This window comes from Somniosus microcephalus, chromosome 13, assembly GCF_052327205.1.
Source record: "Somniosus microcephalus isolate GS21.2 chromosome 13, FLI_Smic_1.0, whole genome shotgun sequence".
NCBI lineage: Eukaryota > Metazoa > Chordata > Chondrichthyes > Squaliformes > Somniosidae > Somniosus > Somniosus microcephalus.
Genome location: NC_140999.1, coordinates 105,304,903 through 105,325,366, shown reverse-complemented (window position 1 = coordinate 105,325,366; position 20,464 = coordinate 105,304,903). Strand labels below are relative to the sequence as shown.

The window sequence follows — 20,464 nt, the reverse complement described above, 5'->3', positions numbered from 1 at the left end:
ATAGGGCAGGTAAAGAAACAAAGGATGGCTCTTGAAGTGTGAAATGCGCTGGCAGAATGAAAGACAGCTGCCATGAAGGAGAGAAAAAAATGGAAAAGGCACAAACCAAAAGTGCGGATAAAAAATATATAAAAATATGATATGGGCCAAGGTTATGATCTGAAATTGTTGAACTCGATATTGAGTCCGGAAGGCTGTAAAGTGCCTAATCGGAAGATGAGGTGCTGTTCCTCGAGCTTACGCTGAGCTTCCATGGAACAATGCAAGAGGCCGAGGATGGTGAAACATAGAAGATAGGAGCAGGAGTAGGCCATTTGGCCACTCGAGCCTGCTCTGCCATTCAATGCGATCATGGCTGATCATCCAAGTTCAGTACCCGGTCCCTGCTTTCTCCCATACCCCTTGATCCCTTTAGCCTTAAGAAATATATCCAACTCCTTCTTGAATATATTTAATGAATTGGCCTCTACTGCCTTCTGTGGTAGAGAATTCCACAGGTTCACCACTCTCTGGGTGAAGAAATTCCTCCTCATTTCTGTCCTAAAAGGCCTACCCCTTATCCTTAGACTGTGACCCCTGGTTCTGGATTCCCCGACCATCGGGAACATCCTCCCTGCATCTAGTCTGTCCAGTCCTGCCAGAATTTTATAAGTTTCAATGAGATCCACTCTCATTCTTCTAAACTCCAGCGAGTACAAGCCCAATTGACCCAATCTCTCCTCATACGTCATTCCTGCCATCCCAGGTATCAGCCTGGTGAATCTTCTTTGAACTCCTTCCATGAGGTCTGAGTGGGAATGGAGCAGTGAATTGAAATGACAGGCGACCGGAAGCTCGGGGTCACCCTTATAGACTGGACGGAGGTGTTCCGCAAAGCGGTCACCCAATCTGCATTTGGTCTCCCCTCCTCCCACTGGTGTCCACATTCACCTAAATCGACCGGATCACAACACCTGACAACTGTCGACTACCAGCAAAAGAAATTCTTATAAAGAGCCCACGGAAACAAACAACAACTTGCATTTATGTAGCACCTTTAATGCAGTAAAACATCCCAAGGTGCTTCACAGGAGCGTAATCGGACAAAAACTGACAGAGCCAAAGGAAACATTAACCCACATATTCCGATCGCAGGCCTCCCGCGGGCAGAGGGCTGTGATCTGGAAAAATCTGTACCAAGACCGGAAGGCTCCCGGGAGGCGCAGAGTTCCGATGCTGGGCCTCTCCAAACTGCCGGTGTGCAGGGCCCACGTATCCCAGAGGTGCAGGTAGTTCGCAGCGTCCCTGGGATTATGTGGGCCATGGGGAGCCAATCAGAGAAGGGAATCTCCCTTCATACATTTGACAGGAAGACCTGTCAAATATATGAATAGAGATCACCCCCAAAACATAGTAAAACTTTAAATAATTTTTTTTTTTTAATCACATTTTTACAATGACTTTAAATTACAATAAATTAAGTATTTTAAATAAAAATTTTATTTTTTGAAAAAAAAATTGAAGTTTTTAACAGGGCTAAAAATAAACTTGCCTTTCTTTAAAGTATTTTTAAATGATAAATCAGTGGAAACATTAAAAAAAAAACTTTTTTCAACTCTTATCCTGGTAAAAGCAAGCCTTACGCCTGCTTTTACCAGGCGCAAGAATTGTAAGTGTTTTCTGCGGGTGGAGGGTCTCCAAAAAGCGGAACTCTCCCCCCGCAGAGGCCCTTCTCCCGCCCGGGCAGCCGAAGGATCTGTCATGAGCTTTCTTGACAGATCGGAAATGCCGGTTTCCAGCGCATGCGCAGTGTATGCCTGAAACCGACATTTCCGATGTCTCTGCGGGTGAGTACACAGCACGTACACACCCGTAGGAATCGGAATTTCTGCACCATTAGGACAGGTGACCAAAACCTTGGCCAAAGTGGTGGGTTTTAAGGAGCATATTAAAGGAGGAGGGAGAGGTAGAGAGGTTTAGACAGGGAATTCCAGAGCTTAGGGCCTAGACAGCTGAAAATACAGCCGCCAATAGTGGGGCGAAGGAAGTCAAGGATGCACAAGAGGCCAGAATTGGAGGAGGGCAGCGTTCTCGGAGGGTTGTGTTGGTGGAGGAGGTAACAGCAATAGGGAGGGGCGAGGCCATGGAGGGATCTGAACACGAGGGAGAATTTTAAATTCGAGGCGTTGGTGGACCGGGAGCTAATGTAGGTCAGCGAGCACAGGGGTGATGGGTGAATGGAGGTTTTAGGTACGGAGTTTTGGTTGAGTACATCGTGGGTAGCCCAATAAGAATGTGCACCAACAGCTTAAAAAAAAATACGTTCAGGTCAGATATCTGCATCTATTGATTTGACGAGGACTAACTGCATGCAGCCAGACAAGTACTGCCGTTCACAGACTGACTTTGTCAGGAGAAAATCTCTCAGACATCTTAGAGACGCAGCTGATGCTATTTTTTAACATTGGATTTACTCTCACTACCTAAAACAATCTAAAAGAGAGACAGAAATTCCCATGTATGTCACAAATACTACATCCAACCCCACTTCTACATAACATGTGTAGGTGTGTTCAAGTGACCGATGACCGTTTAAGATTGCAAGCGGGGTCACAGGTGTCCAGGATGGACCGGCCGTCAATACAACGGTGATGTGCCAAATAACTGCCTGAATCCATGAGGTTAAAGCTTAAGACTAAAGGCTTTTATTAAGAACATGGCATCAAGTTAACACAGTCATCACCGACCCAGCCCTTGGTAGAACATTCCAGAAGAGGGGCGGGGCTAGGGAGGAGCATTAGTGGTTACACCGGTGGAACATTCCAGACATTAACAAGTACAACAACAACAATACAAATGCCAGAACACAGATTTATTTCATCACATTCACCCCCTGCTATAGATTCAGTCTGTTAGGAGGTCTGATAATCCTCTGGGAATGACGTAACTCTTGCTGAGGCTCCTCCTGGAGTACTAACTCCGGTTCATTTGAATTCCCAGAATCATCAGTATTTTCCACACTGAGGGTTTGTGTCTCTGAAGGTCCAATACCACGATTGAAAACTCTACTCTCAGAGTCGAACTCTTTTCGAGCTCCAGCGGGTGCAAGATCTTTAATAGAGACCGTATCCTCTCGCCCATCCGGATATTGAATATACGCATACTGGGGATTAGCATGGAGGAGTTGTACTTCCTCCACCAGTGGATCAGTCTTGTGGCCTCTCACATGTCTGCGCAACAACACAGGGCCCGTAGTCGTCAACCATGTGGGTAACATTACTCCATTAGTAGCTTTTCTTGGAAAACTAAACATCCTTTCATGAGGGGTGGCATTCGTCGCTGTACACAAAAGAGACCTTATGGAATGCAGCACGTCTGGCAGGACATCCTGCCAGTGAGAGGTCGGCAGGCCTCGCAACTTCAGAGACAGTACGATAGCCTTCCACATTGTCCCATTACCACGAGGGTTATAGCTGGTAGTTCTACTCGTTGCAATCCCTTTCGATAGCAAAAACTGTCGCAATTCTTCGCTCATAAAGGAAGAACCCCTATCACTATGTATATAGTTAGGCATGCCAAACAAGGAAAACAGTTGGCAGAGGCATTTAATTACAACAGCACTAGTCACATCTGGACAGGGGATAACAAAAGGGAACCGAGAGTACTCGTCTATAATATTAAGAAAATAGACATTACGGTCGCTTGATGGAAGGGGACCTTTAAAATCGAGACTCAAACGCTCAAATGGTCGCGTTGCTTTAATAAGCGGGGTTTGCATTCAGCACAAACATGACAGGTTCTGGTCATTGTCCGGACCTCCTCAATAGAGTAGGGTAGATTGTGGGACTTAATGAAGTGGTTCATTCTGGTAACCCCAGGGTGGCAGAGTGCGTCGTGGAGACTTTGAAGCTTATCTATACCTAGACTAGCACATACTCCTCGTGACAAAGCATCCAATGGCTCATTAAATACTCCAGGCCTGTACTGAATATCATAGTCATATGTTTACAGTTCTATTCGCCATCTTAAAATCTTATCATTTTTGCTCTTGCCTCTGCTTAGTGTTGAACATAAAGGCCACGGACCGCTGGTCAGTAATGAGCGTAAAACATTGGCCAGCGAGATAATGTCTCCAATACCTGACTGCTTCGATAATCGCCTGTACCTCCTTTTCCACTGAAGAATGTCAAACTTCTGGTCCTTGCAATGTACAAGAAGAAAGCTACTGGTCTACCAGCTTGGTTAAGAGTTGCTGCCAACGCAAAATCAGATGCATCACTTTCCACTTGAAAAGGGATCTTCTCATCCACGGCACATACCAGTGCCTTCTCAATGTCCCATTTGATATTAAGGAAAGCCTCCTGAGCTTCCGCCGATAGCGGAAAAGACGTCGACTTAATAAGAGGTCGGACTTTATCTGAGTAGTTAGCCACCCACTGGGTATAGTACGAGAAGAATCCCAGACACCTTCTTAAAGCTTTTACAGTGTGAGGTAAAGGTAATTCCTTAAGTGGGCGTAATCTTTCAGGATCTGGCCCGATTACCCCATTCTCCACAACGCAACCAAGAATACACAAACGTGTAGTATTGAAGGTACACTTGTTTTCATTGTAGGTCAGGTTTAACCTCTTTGCAGTCTCTAGGAACTTCGCGAGATTTTGATCATGCTCCCGTTGGTCGCGCCCACAGATAGTAACATTGTCCAGGTACGGGAATGCTGCTTCCAATGCGTATTCATCCACCATACGATCCATCTCCCGTTGGAAGACGGATACCCCATTCGTCACTCCAAAGGGCACCCTAAGGAATTGGTACAGGCGCCCATTAGCTTCGAAGGCCGTATAAGATCGGTCTTCTATTTTAATGGGGAGTTGATGGTAGGCAGACTTTAAATCAATGGTGGAGAACACGCGGCACTGAGCTATCTGGTTCACCATCTCAGAAATACGAGGCAAAGGATAGGCGTCTAATTGGGTATACAGGTTTATAGTCTGGCTATAATCGACCACAAGTCTTTTCTTTTCATTAGTTTTAACCACCACCACCTGGGCACGCCACGGGCTATTACTGTGTCAATCATCACAGCCCCAGGACATCGCTGCAGGAGTGCCTCAGGGCAGTATCCTAGGCCCAACCATCTTCAGCTGCTTCATCAATGACCTTCCCTCCATTATAAGGTCAGAAGTGGGGATGTTCGCTGATGACTGTACAGTATTCACTGCCATTCACAACTCCTCAGATAATGAAGCAGTCCATGTCCGCATGCAACAAGACTTGGACAGCGTTCAGGCTTGGGCTGATAAGTGGCAGGTAACATTCGCACCATACAAGTGCTAGGCAATGACTATCTCTAACAAGCGAGAGTCTAACCACCACCCCTTGACATTCAACGGCATTACCATTGCCAAATCCCCCACCATCAACATCCTGGGGTCACCATTGACCAGAAACTTAACTGGGTGACTTTAATCTACATATAGATTGGGCCAACCAAATGAGTAACAATACTGTGGAGGAGGAATTCCTGGAGTGTTCGCGGGATGGTTTCCTGGACCAATATGTCGAGGAACCAACCAGAGATCAGGCCATCTTAGACTGGGTATTATGTAACGAGAAAGGATTAATTAGCAATCTTGTTGTAAGAGGCCCCTTGGGTCGGAGCAATCATAATATGATCGAATTCTTCATTAAGATGGAAAATGAAGTAGTTGACTCGGAGACTAGGGTCCTCAATTTAAATAAAGGAAACTATGATGGTCTGAGGAGCGAGTTGGGTAGGATTGATTGGGGAATGGCACTCAAAGGGTTGACGGTGGATAGGCAATGGCAAACATTCAAAGACCGAATGGATGAACTACAGAATTTGTTCATCCCAGTTTGGCATAAAAATAAAACAAAAATGGTGACCCAACCGTGGCTAACAAGGGAAATTAGGGATAGCATAAGGTCCAAGGAGAGGGCATATAAATTGGCCAGAAAAAGCAATAATCCTGAGGATTGGGAGCAGTTTAGGATTCAACAAAGGAGGACAAAGGGATTAATTAAGAAAGGGAAAATAGAATATGAGAGTAAGCTTGCAGAGAACATAAAAACTGACTGTAAAAGCTTTTATAGATATGTGAAGAGAAAAAGATTGGTGAAGTCAAGCGTAGGTCCCTTGCAGTCAGAATCGGGGGAATTTATAATGGGGAGCAAAGAAATGGCAGACCAACCAAATACATATTTTGGTTCTGTCTTCACAAAGGAGGACACAAATAACCTCCCAGAGATGCCGGAGAACATAGGGTCTGATGAAAGGGTGGAACTGAAAGAAATCAGTATTTGTAGGGAAATGGTGTTAGGAAAATTGATGGGACTGAAGGCCGATAAATCCCCAGGGCCTGATAATCTACATCCCAGGGTACTTAAGGAAGTGGCCCTAGAAATAGTAGATGCATTGCTGGTCATCTTCCAGAACTCGATAGACTCTGGAACGGTACCCATGGATTGGCGGGTAGCTAATGTTACCCCACTATTCAAAAAAGGTGGTAGAGAAAAGGCGGGGAATTATAGACCGGTAAGCTTGACATCGGTAGTGGGGAAAATGCTAGAGTCCATTATAAAAGATGTAATAGCAGAGCACTTGGAAAGCAGTGACTGGATCGGACAAAGTCAACATGGATTTACAAAAGGTAAATCATGCTTGACTAATCTACTGGAATTTGTTGAGGATGTAACTGGTAAAATAGATAAGGGAGAACCAGTGAATGTGGTGTATTTGGACTTTCAGAAGGCTTTCGATAAGGTCCCGCATAAGAGATTAGCGTGCAAAATTAAGGCACATGGAATTGGGGGCAAGGTATTGACTTGGATAGAGAACTGGTTGGCGGACAGAAAGCAAAGAGTTGGAATAAACGGGTCGTTTTCCGCGTGGCAGGCAGTGACTAGTGGGGTACCGCAAGGATCGGTCCTAGGACCCCAGCTGTTCACAATATATATTAGTGATCTGGACGAGGGAATTGGATGTAATATCTCCAAATTTGCAGACGACACAAAGCTGGGGGGGAGGGTATGCTGTGAGGAGGATGTCGTGAAACTCCAGCATGATTTGGACAGGTTGGGTGATTGGGCAGAAACATGGCAAATGCAGTATAATGTGGATAAATGTGAGGTTATCCACTTTGGTGGCAAAAACAGGAAGGCAGATTATTATTTGAATGGTAATAGATTGGGAGAAGGGGGAGTGCAAAGAGACCTGGGTGTTCTTGTACACCAGTCGCTGAAGGTAAGCATGCAGGTGCAGCAGGCGGTTAAGAAGGCAAATGGTATGTTGGCCTTCGTAGCAAGAGGGTTCGAGTACAGGAACAAGGATGTCTCGCTACAGTTGTACAGGGCCTTGGTGAGACCACACCTTGAGTATTGTGTGCAGTTTTGGTCGCCTTACCTGAGGAAGGACGTTCTTGCCATGGAAGGAGTGCAGCGAAGATTCACCAGGCTGATACCTGGGATGGCAGGAATGACGTATGAGGAGAGATTGGTGTCGATTGGGCTTATACTCACTGGAGTTTAGAAGATTGAGAGGGGATCTCATCGAAACCTATAAAATTCTGTCAGGCCTGGAGAGACTAGATGCAGGAAGGATGTTTCTGATGGCCGGGGAGTCCAGAACCAGGGGTCATAGTCTAAGGATAAGGGGTAAGCCATTTAGGACTGAAATGAGGAGGAATTTCTTCACCCAGAGTGGTGAACCTGTGGAATTCTCTGCCACAGAGGGCGGTGGAGGCCAGTTCATTAAGTATATTCAAGAAAGAGTTGGATATATTTCTTAAGGCTAAAGGGATCAAGGGATATGGGGAGAAGGCAGGGACCGGGTACTGAAATTGGATGATCAGCCATGATCTCATTGAATGGCGGAGCAGGCTCGAAGGGCCGAATGGCCTACTCCTGCTCCTATCTTCTATGTTTCTATATGTACCAGCCACATAAATACTGTGACAACAAGAGCAGGTCAGAAGCTAGGTATTCTGCGGCAAGTATCTTACCTCCTGACTCCCCAAAGCCTTTCCACCATCTACAAGGCACAAGTAAGGAATGTGATAGAATACTCTCCACTTGCCTGGATGAGTGCAGCTCCAACAACACTCAAGAAGCTCGACACCATCCAGGACAAAGCAGCCCGCTTGATTGGTACCCCATCCTCCACCTTAAACATTCACTCCCTCCACCACCGGCATACCGTGGCTGCAGTGTGTACCATCTACAAGATGCACTGCAGCAACTCGCCAAGGCTTCTTCGGAAGCACCTCCCAAACCTGCAACCTCTTCCACCTAGAAGGACATGGGCAGCAGGTGCATGGGAACACCACCACCTCCAAGTTCCCCTCCAAGTCACACACCATCCTGACTTGGAAATATATCGCCGTTCCTTCATTGTCACTGGGTCAAAATCCTGGGACTCCCTCCCTAACAGCACTGTGGGAGTACCTTCGCCACTCGGACTGCAGCGGTTCAAGGCGGCGGCTCACCACCACCTTCTCAAGGGCAATTAGGGATGGGCGATAAATACTGGCCTTGCCAGCGACACCCACATCCCAGGAATGAATTAAAAAAATACTACAATCATATTTAACATAGCGACTTAGGGCAGATCAGCATTTCTACAGCAATCTTTGTCTGCTGTGACCCGGAAGTCCAACACTGGACTGGGTGTATTTTTGCCACATGAAGAGCATTACCTGGACACACTGCTCTCTCTGGACAACATGGAATCAGCGCTGGCCATTTTTTGGAAGCCCGACACTGTAGCGCTCTCTCCTTCCGATGCCCCATCTCTCGGCAAGTCTCCATCAGATCTGCGGGAAGCTTGACTTTTCAGTTTGGCGTTGTAAAAATGATGGATGCTGTCCTGGTTTGGAAGTTTTCCCTTAGTGAAAAGGAGAGGTTTGATTATCCTGTGTAGACAAAATACTTTGTTTTACTGAAACCCAATTCTTTGATCAAGCTTTTGGTCAACCTGCCTGTAGACTGCAGTATACAGAGAGGACAAGTTTTAAAAAATTCATTCTTGGGATGTGGGTATTGCTGGCAAGGCCAGCTGTTAATGCCCATCCTCAGTTGTCCTGTTTGATGCACCAGAGTGGCTTGCTAGGCCAATTCAGAGGGTTGTTAAGAGTCAGACATGTCAGTATGAGACAAGAGAGAGAAAGAGAAAGAGAGAAATAAAAGAAAAGAAAAAAAGAGAAAGATTGTACTTGCATTTATATAGCGCCTTTCACGACCAACATCCCAAAGTGCTTTACAACCAATTAAGTACTTTTGGTGTAGTCACTGTTGTAATGTAGGATAGGCCAGACCAGGTAAGGGTGGCAGGTTTCCTTCCCTAAAGGACTTGTTAAAACCCAACTGGTTCACTCAACAGTCCAACAGCTTCATGGTCACTTTTACTGACACCAGGCCTTCATTTGCAGATTTTTTTTTTTTTTTTTTTTTAAAACGGGTTTTAAATTTGCAAACTGCCATGGTGGGATTTGATCTCACGTTCTCTGGATTATTAGTTCGGGCCTCTGGATTACTAGCCCAGTAACATAACTGCCATACCCAAGTAACTTTAAACACATTGGGCAGGATCTTGTGACAGTGTTGGGGCAGATGTTTGTCATCAGTACAAAATGGGATTTGAGTGGTGATTGAAATTTGGAGAACATTACTGTCCCTGTACTTTTCCAGTGTGACTCAATGACTGATAATGATTACCAGCTGGGTAGTTACAATTCAATCACACCAATAATTAAGGGGTAGATGGGTTTTAATGTACACAGTTACTAAAGAGCAGTGTTCTCTTGGATTGGCTTCTTCCCCAAACAAATATCAAGAGTTCCCCCTTCTGACCTTTTGAGCCAAAATGCAGACTTGGGTCACATATACAAAACAATGGACCATCCTGTCCTGGAGGCAGATATTACTGAATTGACACCCAACAACCTTAAATCAAAGCAGATTCACTGGTGTTAAGATAGACATGTTGAAAGTGAATGAAACTGAACACCTGTTTTAACTGTCTTCTTAAAATGGACCTCTCAATCCTCAGCACAGTGGAGATATCGATGTAGTCTTTGGAGATGGAGTTAAGCAGCTCAATCAGCCCATCCAGCAATGCTTGGATAAACATCCAGGTGAAGGTCAGGATGTTGACTCCTCGCTTGATGAGATTATCTACAGAAAGAAAAGAGAGACACTAATGTGTGAGAAATGAGGAAACCTCGACAGTGGAGCAGAGGTATTTTTGGTCACTGTGAGTCACAGACCCCCTTCAAGGCTGTGATATTTTTTCAGATGGGAGCGGTTGATGATTCTGCCATTCTCATTTACACCTCTTCTAGACCCATCTTTTGTTTCTTTACTTGTCCCATTACCATCTCCTTTTGCTTTGTACTATCATACCTCTTGTCATTTAATCATTCCTGCCTTCCACCCTATCACAGACCTTCCTTTTTGTTCTTTCCTCCTCTCCTCTGCACTTGCTTAAAACCTGTTACATCTCTAACTTTTTCCAGTTCTGATGAAAGGTCATCGACCTAAAACGTTAACTCTGTTTCTCTCTCCACAGATGCTGCCTGACCTGCTGAGTGTTTCCAGCATTTTCTGTTTTTATTTCAGATTTCCAGCATCCGCAGTATTTTGCTTTTGTATATATATTAATAACCTGGACTTGGGTATACAGGGCATAATTTCAAAGTTTTCCAATGGCACAAATATTGTAAACCATGAGGAGTATAGCAACAGACTTCAGGAGGACATAGACAGACTGGTGAAATAGTCAGACATATGGCAGGTGAAATTTAATGCAGAGAAGTGTGAGGTGATGCATTTTGGAAGGAAGAATGAGGAGAGGCAATATAAACTAAATGGTACAATTTTAAAGGGGGTGCAGAAACAGAGAGACCTGGGAATTCACATAAACAAATCTTTGAAGGTGGCAGGACCAGTTGATAAGGCTGTTAAAAAAGCATATGGGATCTTTGGCTTTATAAATATATGCAGTGTGTGCAAAAGCAAGGAAGTTATGCTAAACCTTTATAAATCACTGGTTAGGCCTCAGCTGGAGTATTGCATCCAATTCTGGACACTGCAATTTAGGAAGGAGATTTACTAGAATGATACCTTGGATGAGTGATTCCAGTTATGCGGAGGGACTAGAGAAGCTGGGATTGCTCGCCATAGAAGCCCAATATTCAATAGATTAAAAGGCTTTGTCTTCCATTTTGGGATTCTGGGACCAATAATTTTTTTTTTTCCCCAAAGTCATCGCTGGGTATTGTAATGAGATTGTTAGTGTTTCTAAATTGGGCAAGTTGCTTTGCAAGCTAACAGAACCCCTTTAACTCTGCCCACTCTGTCATTTTCCAACATGTCTTCCCTAGTTTATGCAATGCAGTTAGGTGGCACTACATCACAAGGAATGTAACTCAGATGTTGGATTACAATGGCAATTAACACATTATAACAATTCATATGAAGCTTTATGAAAAATGAAAATGGTTAATTAATTGATGATAACCCGTTCAAAAGAAAACCAGAGCCAATAAACCTATAGGGGTGGTTTCTGCAGAATGTCCTCAGTGTTCACGTACAAATACAAGAGGGACATTCTTTCTTTCCTTTGGGAATGGGAACTGGCCTTTGACTCCAACATTTTTTTTTGGAGTTTATTTGCCCTTCTACTTGTAATCACTGCACTGACCGCCCTCCCTCTAATGATTCTTCAAATGAATTCTGGAATGCATGTAATTTCACACAAAGACTGTTCAATACACGAGAGCACGATCCAGTGGGGAAATGGCAAACGAGCCCTTGCCACGCATGGGCAGTGCCACCTCCTACAGTCAATGATTAACACTCCCTTTACCCACTTCATACCTTCAAAAGACACGGAGAATGGATTTCTGCAGCTACTGCCTGTCCCATTGAACAGGTGCTGGGAATCTGAGCCTGTGCATTGTAGTTTCATTAAACAGGCTGTCTTTCGAACTTTACATGTGTACCAGTGTTAGTGTCACTAATAATATTTACAATTTCCGCCGGTTGATAATTGTTTGCTCTATTTGTTTAGAGCTTTACGATATTTTAAGAAGTATTTTTTGCTGAGGTGTGCGTGATGTGAAATTGACAAGTGGGTGTGACTGACCCGGATCCTCGCGGCTAACTTCCTGCACACTCGCGGCATCCAGTTCATCTTCACTGGAGTCAGCTCTGCTAGAGTCTGAAATTCAGAAATGCATTGACAGCCTTTTATATCATTCCATCGGCTCTCTTATTTTAAACATACATGCAAAGTTGTTTAAAAAGAAATGCTCCTCAATTTACATGAAAGCACCACTCCCTCGTTTAAAATCACACTGCCTCTTTATATTTTTTTAATGTTACTGTAACTGCCTACATATTTACCTTAGAGCATGGTTGCCTGATTTATATTAGAGCACAGTTTCCTCAGTGGCTCACTGCTCGGTGTGGTACTGAGCTCCACGGGCCAGTAGCATGCCAGGCGTGATTCCCCATCTGATGCAGAGTTGCTGATCTGAGCTGGAGTAGTGGGAGCAGGGCTACAATGGGTGTCAGTGCCCTGGATTAGGAAATGTAAATAACGAATCAGCCAGGGACCCTGCTCCCAATCACTATCCAGCGCGCTCGGCTGCAAAGTGCGTTATGTAACTGATGGGTGAGGAAAGGATCAGGCTCGGCGGTGAAGCTTGCCACAGTCAAATAGTCTGCAAAGATTCACCCTCTAGACTTGCCCAAGGTAAGAAAACAGTCAGAGCTGCCAGGATAGAAAGGGAGAACAATGAATTGGATTGAAAGGAATGAGTGAGGAGCTGTGTTGTGCAGCCACTGCCCAGTACCTTACTGGAAGAGACAAGTATGAACAGCTACTGTACGAACAATGTGCTCCTGAGGCATGTGTTGTAGTGGACAGAGGACAGTGCTGAGGGGATTGTAACTGAGGAAACAATGGTGTAATGTAAGCACGAGACGGTGCGCTAGGCAGTACAGCAACATAAACATAAGGAGGCAGTACTGTGATGTAAATGTAAATGAATAGCCAGTACTGGAATATAAATGAGAAATCATTACCATAATGTAAACGAGGGGGCAGAGTTGTGATGTAATTGAGGGTGTAAGGACAGAGTTAATCAGACTGTCCTGAAGTCTGCTAATGTTACACAATTATTGATTTCTCATTACATTGCAGTAATAGTAACCTTTAGGTTTTGCCTGTTAAGTGAGGAAGTACGAGTCAATTACCACCAAACTATTAAAGCAATGGTCAGGTTAGACAATAAAACTAATTAAAATACATTCCAGCACATACTGTGGAGAACTTTAATTAGTTGATAGCAAGTTCTGCTTAAGAGAACATTTGCGAATGAATCATTCTTTTCCCAAGCAGGAGAATGGTGCAGAATTATAATTATAATTAGAAGATTGGTCAAGATGGCGACCGAGACGATCCAGTGCTAGCACGCTCTCGCTGTTTGCTCCCACAACCAGAGCGAGGTGTTCGGCGAGTCGGGCCGAGGCAGCACAGCGCATCGAGAAGCAGCAGCAGCCATGTCGACCCGCTAGAGCTCGTCGGCCGGCAGCTCCTCAGCGGGAAGGCATTCCGACTGGGAGGAGGGGAGCTGAGCATGGCGGCCGGACCGGAAGCGGGAGAAGCAGGCCCCAGGCCGTCGGACCGTGGAGCCGGCGACCAGAGGATGTGTTCGGCGAGTCGGGCGGAGGCAGCCACCACGACTCGCAGTCCGACTGGGAGGAGGGGAGCTGGGAATGGTGGCCAGAGGGTGAGCGGGAGAAGCAGGCCACCACATGTGGAGCCGAGCCGGCAACAGTGAGGAGGAGGCCACGGTGACGAGGAGGACGGAGCAGCTGAGGGACATCGTGTTCCCACTGCCACTGGATGCCAAAGAATTGACTTTCTGAACACGGCGCTGTAAGAATAGCTGACGTGTCCCCACGGGAAGTAAACATTCCATTGTACTAGTTACATATGGCAAATAAAATTGAATTGAATTGAATTGAAGTCGAATAGCAAATAGCAGCAAGAGTGAAACTACCAATAAGATAACCAAGTTGGGGAGTTGTGCCAGTCTTGTTAACACTGAAGTTATTGATAAGGTACAATGGAAGCAGCTCATTAAAATTCACGTTATATGGAGTTGTATTATGTAATGCAGAAACGTGTGGATTGTCATGTAGAAGAGGTGAGAAAAAGATATAAAAAGTGGGTGTTAGAACAGATACTTGGGGCTCGAAGGTCTGCAGCCTTTATACCGAGCTCGGGACTGCAACATATCAGAGTCCTCCGACTAAACACTTTCTATCGTAAGTACTGCTTTAAGTGTATCTTTAATTTCTGTATACTTAATAAATCTGTGACCTCTGACATTCAGTGTTGTGAACCCTATTGATTTGAGGTGTAAAATATCAGTGTAACACACATTTACCCCTCCTCCAACAGTTGGCACCCCAGAAGCGAACATTTTGTCGATTCTCAATGCAAATGGTGATATCTTGGTGGGGATTTTGGTGCATTAGTTGCCCCTGGTAACAGGGCAGTGCCCACTAACCCTCAGGACCCCAGAGTGTCTGGAGTAGATCCAATGCAATGATTACCTTGCTGCATCCTTTGCTCTATCTTTTCCTTCTTCCTCTGTGCTTTCTTTACTTGCCGCAACTCCTTATGTCTTTCCTTCACTGCTGCTTTTGAGTCTTGAACTAAGGCCATGTAAGCAAACTGGAAGGAAATGGTTGATCAGACAGGTTACTCCTCGTCTGTTCAGGAATTAAGAACATGAGCAAGCATGAAACAAGAAGCATCCAATTGGCCCATCGAGTCTGCTCCTTCCACAGACCACGCACAATCAACACAGACCACACGTGTAATCAACACAGACCATACTCCACACAAGAACACTGGGTTTCACTTACTCCACGTGATTTCACATGGGACACACATTATGTAGATTCTACTGTGTCAGGGCTGAGAGCAGCAAACAGGACATGGAGATAACCTCCAATTCAGTTCTGGCTTTGTTGCCTTTACTTTGTTCTGGGGGCTGATAGTGAGATGGACAAGGAGAGTGCAACAAGGGACAGTTCGGAGCTATAGGACATTCAGTTTTCAGATTAACGCACACTCTGATTCTGTTTTGAAGGCTTCCTGAAATAATCTGTATCTGCCCGTGGGTCAGTGTGCTGTAATGGGCTGTGGTTATGAGTGGGTCAGTGTGCTGTAATGGGCTGTAGTTATGAGTGGGTCAGTGTGCTGTAATGGGCTGTGGTTATGAGTGGGTCAGTGTGCTGTAATGGGCTCTGGTTATGAGTGGGTCAGTGTGCTGTAATCGGCTGTGGTTATGAGTGGGTCAGTGTGCTGTAATGGGCTGTGGTTATGAGTGGGTCAGCGTGCTGTAATGGGCTGTGGTTCAGTGTGCTGTAATGGGCTTGACTATCAGTATTGCAGTGCAGCAGCAGTAGGTATTGGGATCCGTCTGAGCAGGACGTTACTTGTGGCCTGTCATTACTTTCACACCTGGAATGCTGAAGATTTTTGCGTTTCATCTTTAACTATTTCAGTTTCCTCTTTCACGTCATCCTCACTGTCAGTGTCGAACAGAAAGTAGCTCCCACTGCGAGTCACTGCACGGAAAAGGAAACACAGGGCGTGAGTGCTTTAGATGGTTCACGGCCAATGTTTAAATATCACCCTAACAGCAGGAATGCTAATGGAGTTCTGGTACAGATTTTACAGAGCGACTATTACACAAGCACGTGTCAATGAGAATAACGATTAATACTATCTGCCTCTCCCAGGCCCCATCTCAGGTGATTTATAAAATGGTAGAAACTTTAGCATGGAGGGAGGCCATTCGGCCCATAACACCTGTGTTGATGCTGGCTCCACACTGGAGTCAACCACCAGAACAAGACTGCAGGTTGAGTCTTCAGTTGGCCAGCCATTCTTAGTTCCTTAAATTTAATAGCAGAGCCTATTATTATGCTTCAGTTACAGTTTCTTCCATTGTCTAAGCCAAGAACAAGGTCTTCCAGGTCCTTCACAGTTTCTTAATTGGGGACCGGGCTCATACAGAAGCAAACACCATCCACTGCCACCGACTGCAGTGATCATTGGGTGTTACGCACCCTATGAGGTCCTTGTACATATAGTTGACCAAACAGGAAGCGCATGCTGTGGGCATACATTTGCGGTGTGGAAGTTTAGTATCCAGTTGGTGGGATTAAAGGATGGGCCTTTTCTCCCTAGAACCAACAGAACCTACTTGTGGAATGAGTTACCCAGGGCTGCCACCACTTCTTCTTGTCACCTTCTGCTTTGTCTTTGTCATCACCTGTGGAGAATTAATTTCCAGAAACACCTGGATCAACAATTTAATGCAGTCTGCAGTGTGGTTAGAGTTCCCACAATAATTGTACGAGTTATACTGGCTGATCTCCCCTGGCATTAGTCTGGGATCTGGAGTATGGTTGTGATGTTTAGCTGCCCAAACCCGCGACTTCCAGCACCTAGGACAAGGGCAGCAGGTGCATGGGAACACCACCACCTCCAAGTTCCCCTCCCAAGTCACACACCATCTCGATGGGACATATATTGCCATTCCTAACAGCACTGTGGGAGCACCTTCACCACATGGACTGCAGAGGTTCAAGAGGTGGCTCACCACCACCTTCCCAAGGGCAATAAAAGGCAGCAAAAGAATGAATTTAAAGAAAAGGAGCGGTGTGTAACCTGGCCTGTCCCTTTAAGGGTACTCCTCTGTAGGGAAGTGGTCTAAATAGGGCACGTCCTGATGTCAGTGAGAGAGTAATAGATATACTTGTAAGTTCCTAACTCCTGCTCTTGCAAAGAGAGCAGGTTATCAAGGTTAGAAAAAAACCCAGCAGGAAATGACTGACTTTCCCCCCGCTCTTTGTTCCCAATACTTTTGACACTTTGAAATGCAATATCAGTGCGCTAGAGGCAAGACTTTCAATTACATAGAAGGGCTCTGTTTGAACTGCTCACCAAATGGTCAATCAACACTTGACCCATCAGTTTTTAATATAACAGTTTTCTTGAGTAGATTTCCTCACATAATTCTATCATTTTTTTTTGCATCTGGACCACATCTAGGAAGGTGCCAAAGAATGCTGATTGGCTCAAATTTCACAGCAATAAGAAAAAATCACTTGTGTGATTATTACTCCAAATATCCCAATTCATTAAATAACAACCAATCAAATGCCTTGAAATGTTTTTTCCAAATTCATTTGAGCAGCCCTATTGGTTCTACCTCCATTCCACTACAAATAAAGCTTATATAATTTAAAAAAATTAAAAATTAAATAATTCAGAAAATAAACTCACAAATTAGGCTCCAACTACTTTCTCCTCCATTCCACAAGCTCCTACCATCAAACTAGCCCAGGATTTCCAACCAATTTCACAGTGGGCCTTACTAGATCTACCTTACAGTAGGAGCAGGTCCAGCATCGGCATCTAAACACGGGCCAGACCCCGTCCTTCAGTTTCCTCTGTGTGTATCCATTGAGCGACCACAAAGTGGGCTGCCCCAAGAAGCTGGTGGAGGAGGTGGTCCCAGGAACACCCCTTTGTTTTGCAGGACAATCTTAAAGCCTTTGGGCCTTCTGGAACACCCCGATGCCCAAGCGAAGTACTCCCGTCTGCCCTGCCCGAGTCCCAGCCAGAGGACAGGCCTGCGTCACAAGGGTTGCCTGAGCTGCGATAATGACCCAGGCCAGGAGACTAGGCTGCAGCCCTTCCCTCAGCAGACTGAGTACACCACGCTTGAAAGCTGGGAGGCGAGAGTGGAAAATCGGCTCCGTCTAATTCCCAGGAACCATTAATTACACTTTCTAGAACTTGAAGAGTTGCCAGGGACTTGATGGACAAAGCTCCTAGCCAGCACTGTTCTTTCACTTTCTGAATGTTCTTAACAAGCCTGATGTCTGACACACTTGGGAAATCCATCACCACATTTAAGAGTCAGCAAAAAAAAATACTAATAAATCGCAACAAGGTGGAGTTTCTGTCTACCAAATATGGAGTGCACGCACTCTCTCACTTATGGCTCAGTGGGGAGCACTCAAGCCTCTGAGTCAGAAGGTTGTGGGTTCAAGTCCCACTCCTCTGGAGACTTGAGCACAAAAATCTAGGCCAACACTCCAGTGCAGTACTGAGGGAGTGCCACCTTTCAGATAAAATGCTAAACCATTGTTGTTTGTGGGACTTTGCAGTGCGCAAATTGGCTGCTGCGTTTCCTACATTACAACACTTCAAAGTACTTAATTGGCTGAAAAGTGCTTTGGGACATCCTGTGGCACTATATAAATACAAATATTTTTTTTTACTGATGCAGTGAATTTAGGATTGGGTTTCAAGAGCCAAGGCCTAGAGAACTCCAGGTTTGTGCAGGGTACTGCTGGACTTTAGCCAGCTAAAACCTCAGAGCCTACCAGAAGCAGACCTTCTTGATGTTTCTCCAGAAGAATCAGCCAGTCCATTAGCTTACAGGGTTATATGGAGCCAAGTGGGGAGAATCCCAGCCTCTTGTGACAGGCCTACTCCTCCAGACAAGCCAGAGTAGTTTCCACATCACGGGACGAGCTGGTGCCATCTGTAACCATTGACAGAGTCAACTGCTCGCCTTGAAATACTCTTCATAAAAAACAAGACATACCTGAATGCTCTGCCTGATTCTCTGGTTTTAACCTATTGATCGTATGTGAGGTATCACCAGGTTTCGGCACTGGTGTTGCTGATTGTTTGTGCTTTTCCTGTTTAGCCCTGATCCTTTCCATCCTAACATTGAGCGGGATTGGGTGGGGGGGGAAGAAGAGAGAAAATAAAGAAACAAAAATTCAGAGAAAATAGGAAAAAAATTCCCTCCTTTCTCGTAGGGTGGAGCGCACTAGTCTCTGAGTAACTCTCCCCCACGACAGGCCACTTCAGTCTGAACCCGATTTCCCAGTTATACACAAGGGACATCTTCCATCTTATTGTAGTTGCAGCAATAATATTGAAACTGCCCAGATACTCCAGTCAATAACTGAGGGCAAAGCAGCACTTTGAAACAGAGCAACCTTTCTACATAGAATTACTTTGAATCTACAGCACAGACACAGGCTATTCGGCCCAACCAGTCTATGCTCCACACGAGCCTCCTCTCACCTCTCTTCATCTCACCCCATCAGCATAACCCTCTATTCCTTTCTCCCTCATGTGCTTATCTAGCTTCCCCTTAAATGCATCTGTGCTATTCACCTCAACCACTCCATGTGGTAGCGAGTTCCACATTCTAACCACTCTCTGGGTAAATAATTTTCTCCTGAATTTCCTATTTGATTTACTGGTGACTATCTTATATTTATGGCCCCTAGTACTGGACTCCCCACAAGTGGAAACATCCTCTCTATGTCTATCCTGTTAAACCAATTCATAATTTTAAAAACCACTATTAGGTCACCCCTCAGCCTTAACATCTCTACAAATATATGTGCACAAAATGAGACCAGACAGGAACCAACAAACTTCATCAAACCATCAGCTCCCCCAACTGTGATACACTCAAAGAAATTAGTGTAAAACGTCACAGGAACCTAACATTCTCTACACACTCCCAGACCCAACATTCTCTACACACTCCCAGACCCAACATTCTCCACACACTCCCAGACCCAACATTCTCTACACACTCCCAGACCCAACATTCTCCACACACTCCCAGACCCAACATTCTCCACACACTCCCAGACCCAACATTCTCTACACACTCCCAGACCCAACATTCTCCACACACTCCCAGACCCAACATTCTCTACACACTCCCAGACCCAACATTCTCCACACACTCCCAGACCCAACATTCTCCACACACTCCCAGACCCAACATTCTCTACACACTCCCAGACCCAACATTCTCCACACACTCCCAGACCCAACATTCTCTACACACTCCCAGACCCAACATTCTCCACACACTCCCAGACCCAACATTCTCCACACACTCCCAGACCCAACATTCTCTACACACTCCCAGACCCAACATTCTCTACACACTCCCAGACCCAACATTCTCTACACACTCCCAGAGAGGTAAAATAGATAAGGGAGAACCAGTGGATGTGGTGTATTTGGACTTTCAGAAGGCTTTCGATAAGGTCCCACATAAGAGAATAGCGTGCAAAATTAAGGCACATGGGATTGGGGCAAGGTATTGACTTGGATAGAGAACTGGTTGGCGGACAGAAAGCAGAGAGTTGGAATAAACGGGTCGTTTTCCGAGTGGCAGGCAGTGACTAGTGGGGTGCCGCAAGGATCGGTCCTAGGACCTCAGCTGTTCACAATATATATTAATGATCTGGACGAGGGTATTGGATGTAATATCTCCAAATTTGCAGACGACACAAAGCTGGGTGGGAGGGTAAGCTGTGAGGA

The 20,464-nt window shown here is 45.3% G+C and overlaps 1 protein-coding gene across 1 annotated transcript in view; it reads right to left on the bottom strand.

The window, feature by feature from the left end:
• The window catches only part of LOC147108520 (piezo-type mechanosensitive ion channel component 2-like), a 318,148-nt gene that overhangs the window by 81,094 nt on the left and 216,590 nt on the right, over window positions 1–20,464 (bottom strand). The window contains 7 exon segments of the mRNA XM_086004280.1: window positions 8,694–8,881; window positions 10,004–10,170; window positions 12,143–12,217; window positions 14,626–14,746; window positions 15,542–15,648; window positions 16,290–16,358; window positions 18,708–18,829. Of these exon segments, the coding sequence (XP_085860406.1) occupies window positions 8,694–8,881; window positions 10,004–10,170; window positions 12,143–12,217; window positions 14,626–14,746; window positions 15,542–15,648; window positions 16,290–16,358; window positions 18,708–18,829 (849 nt within the window).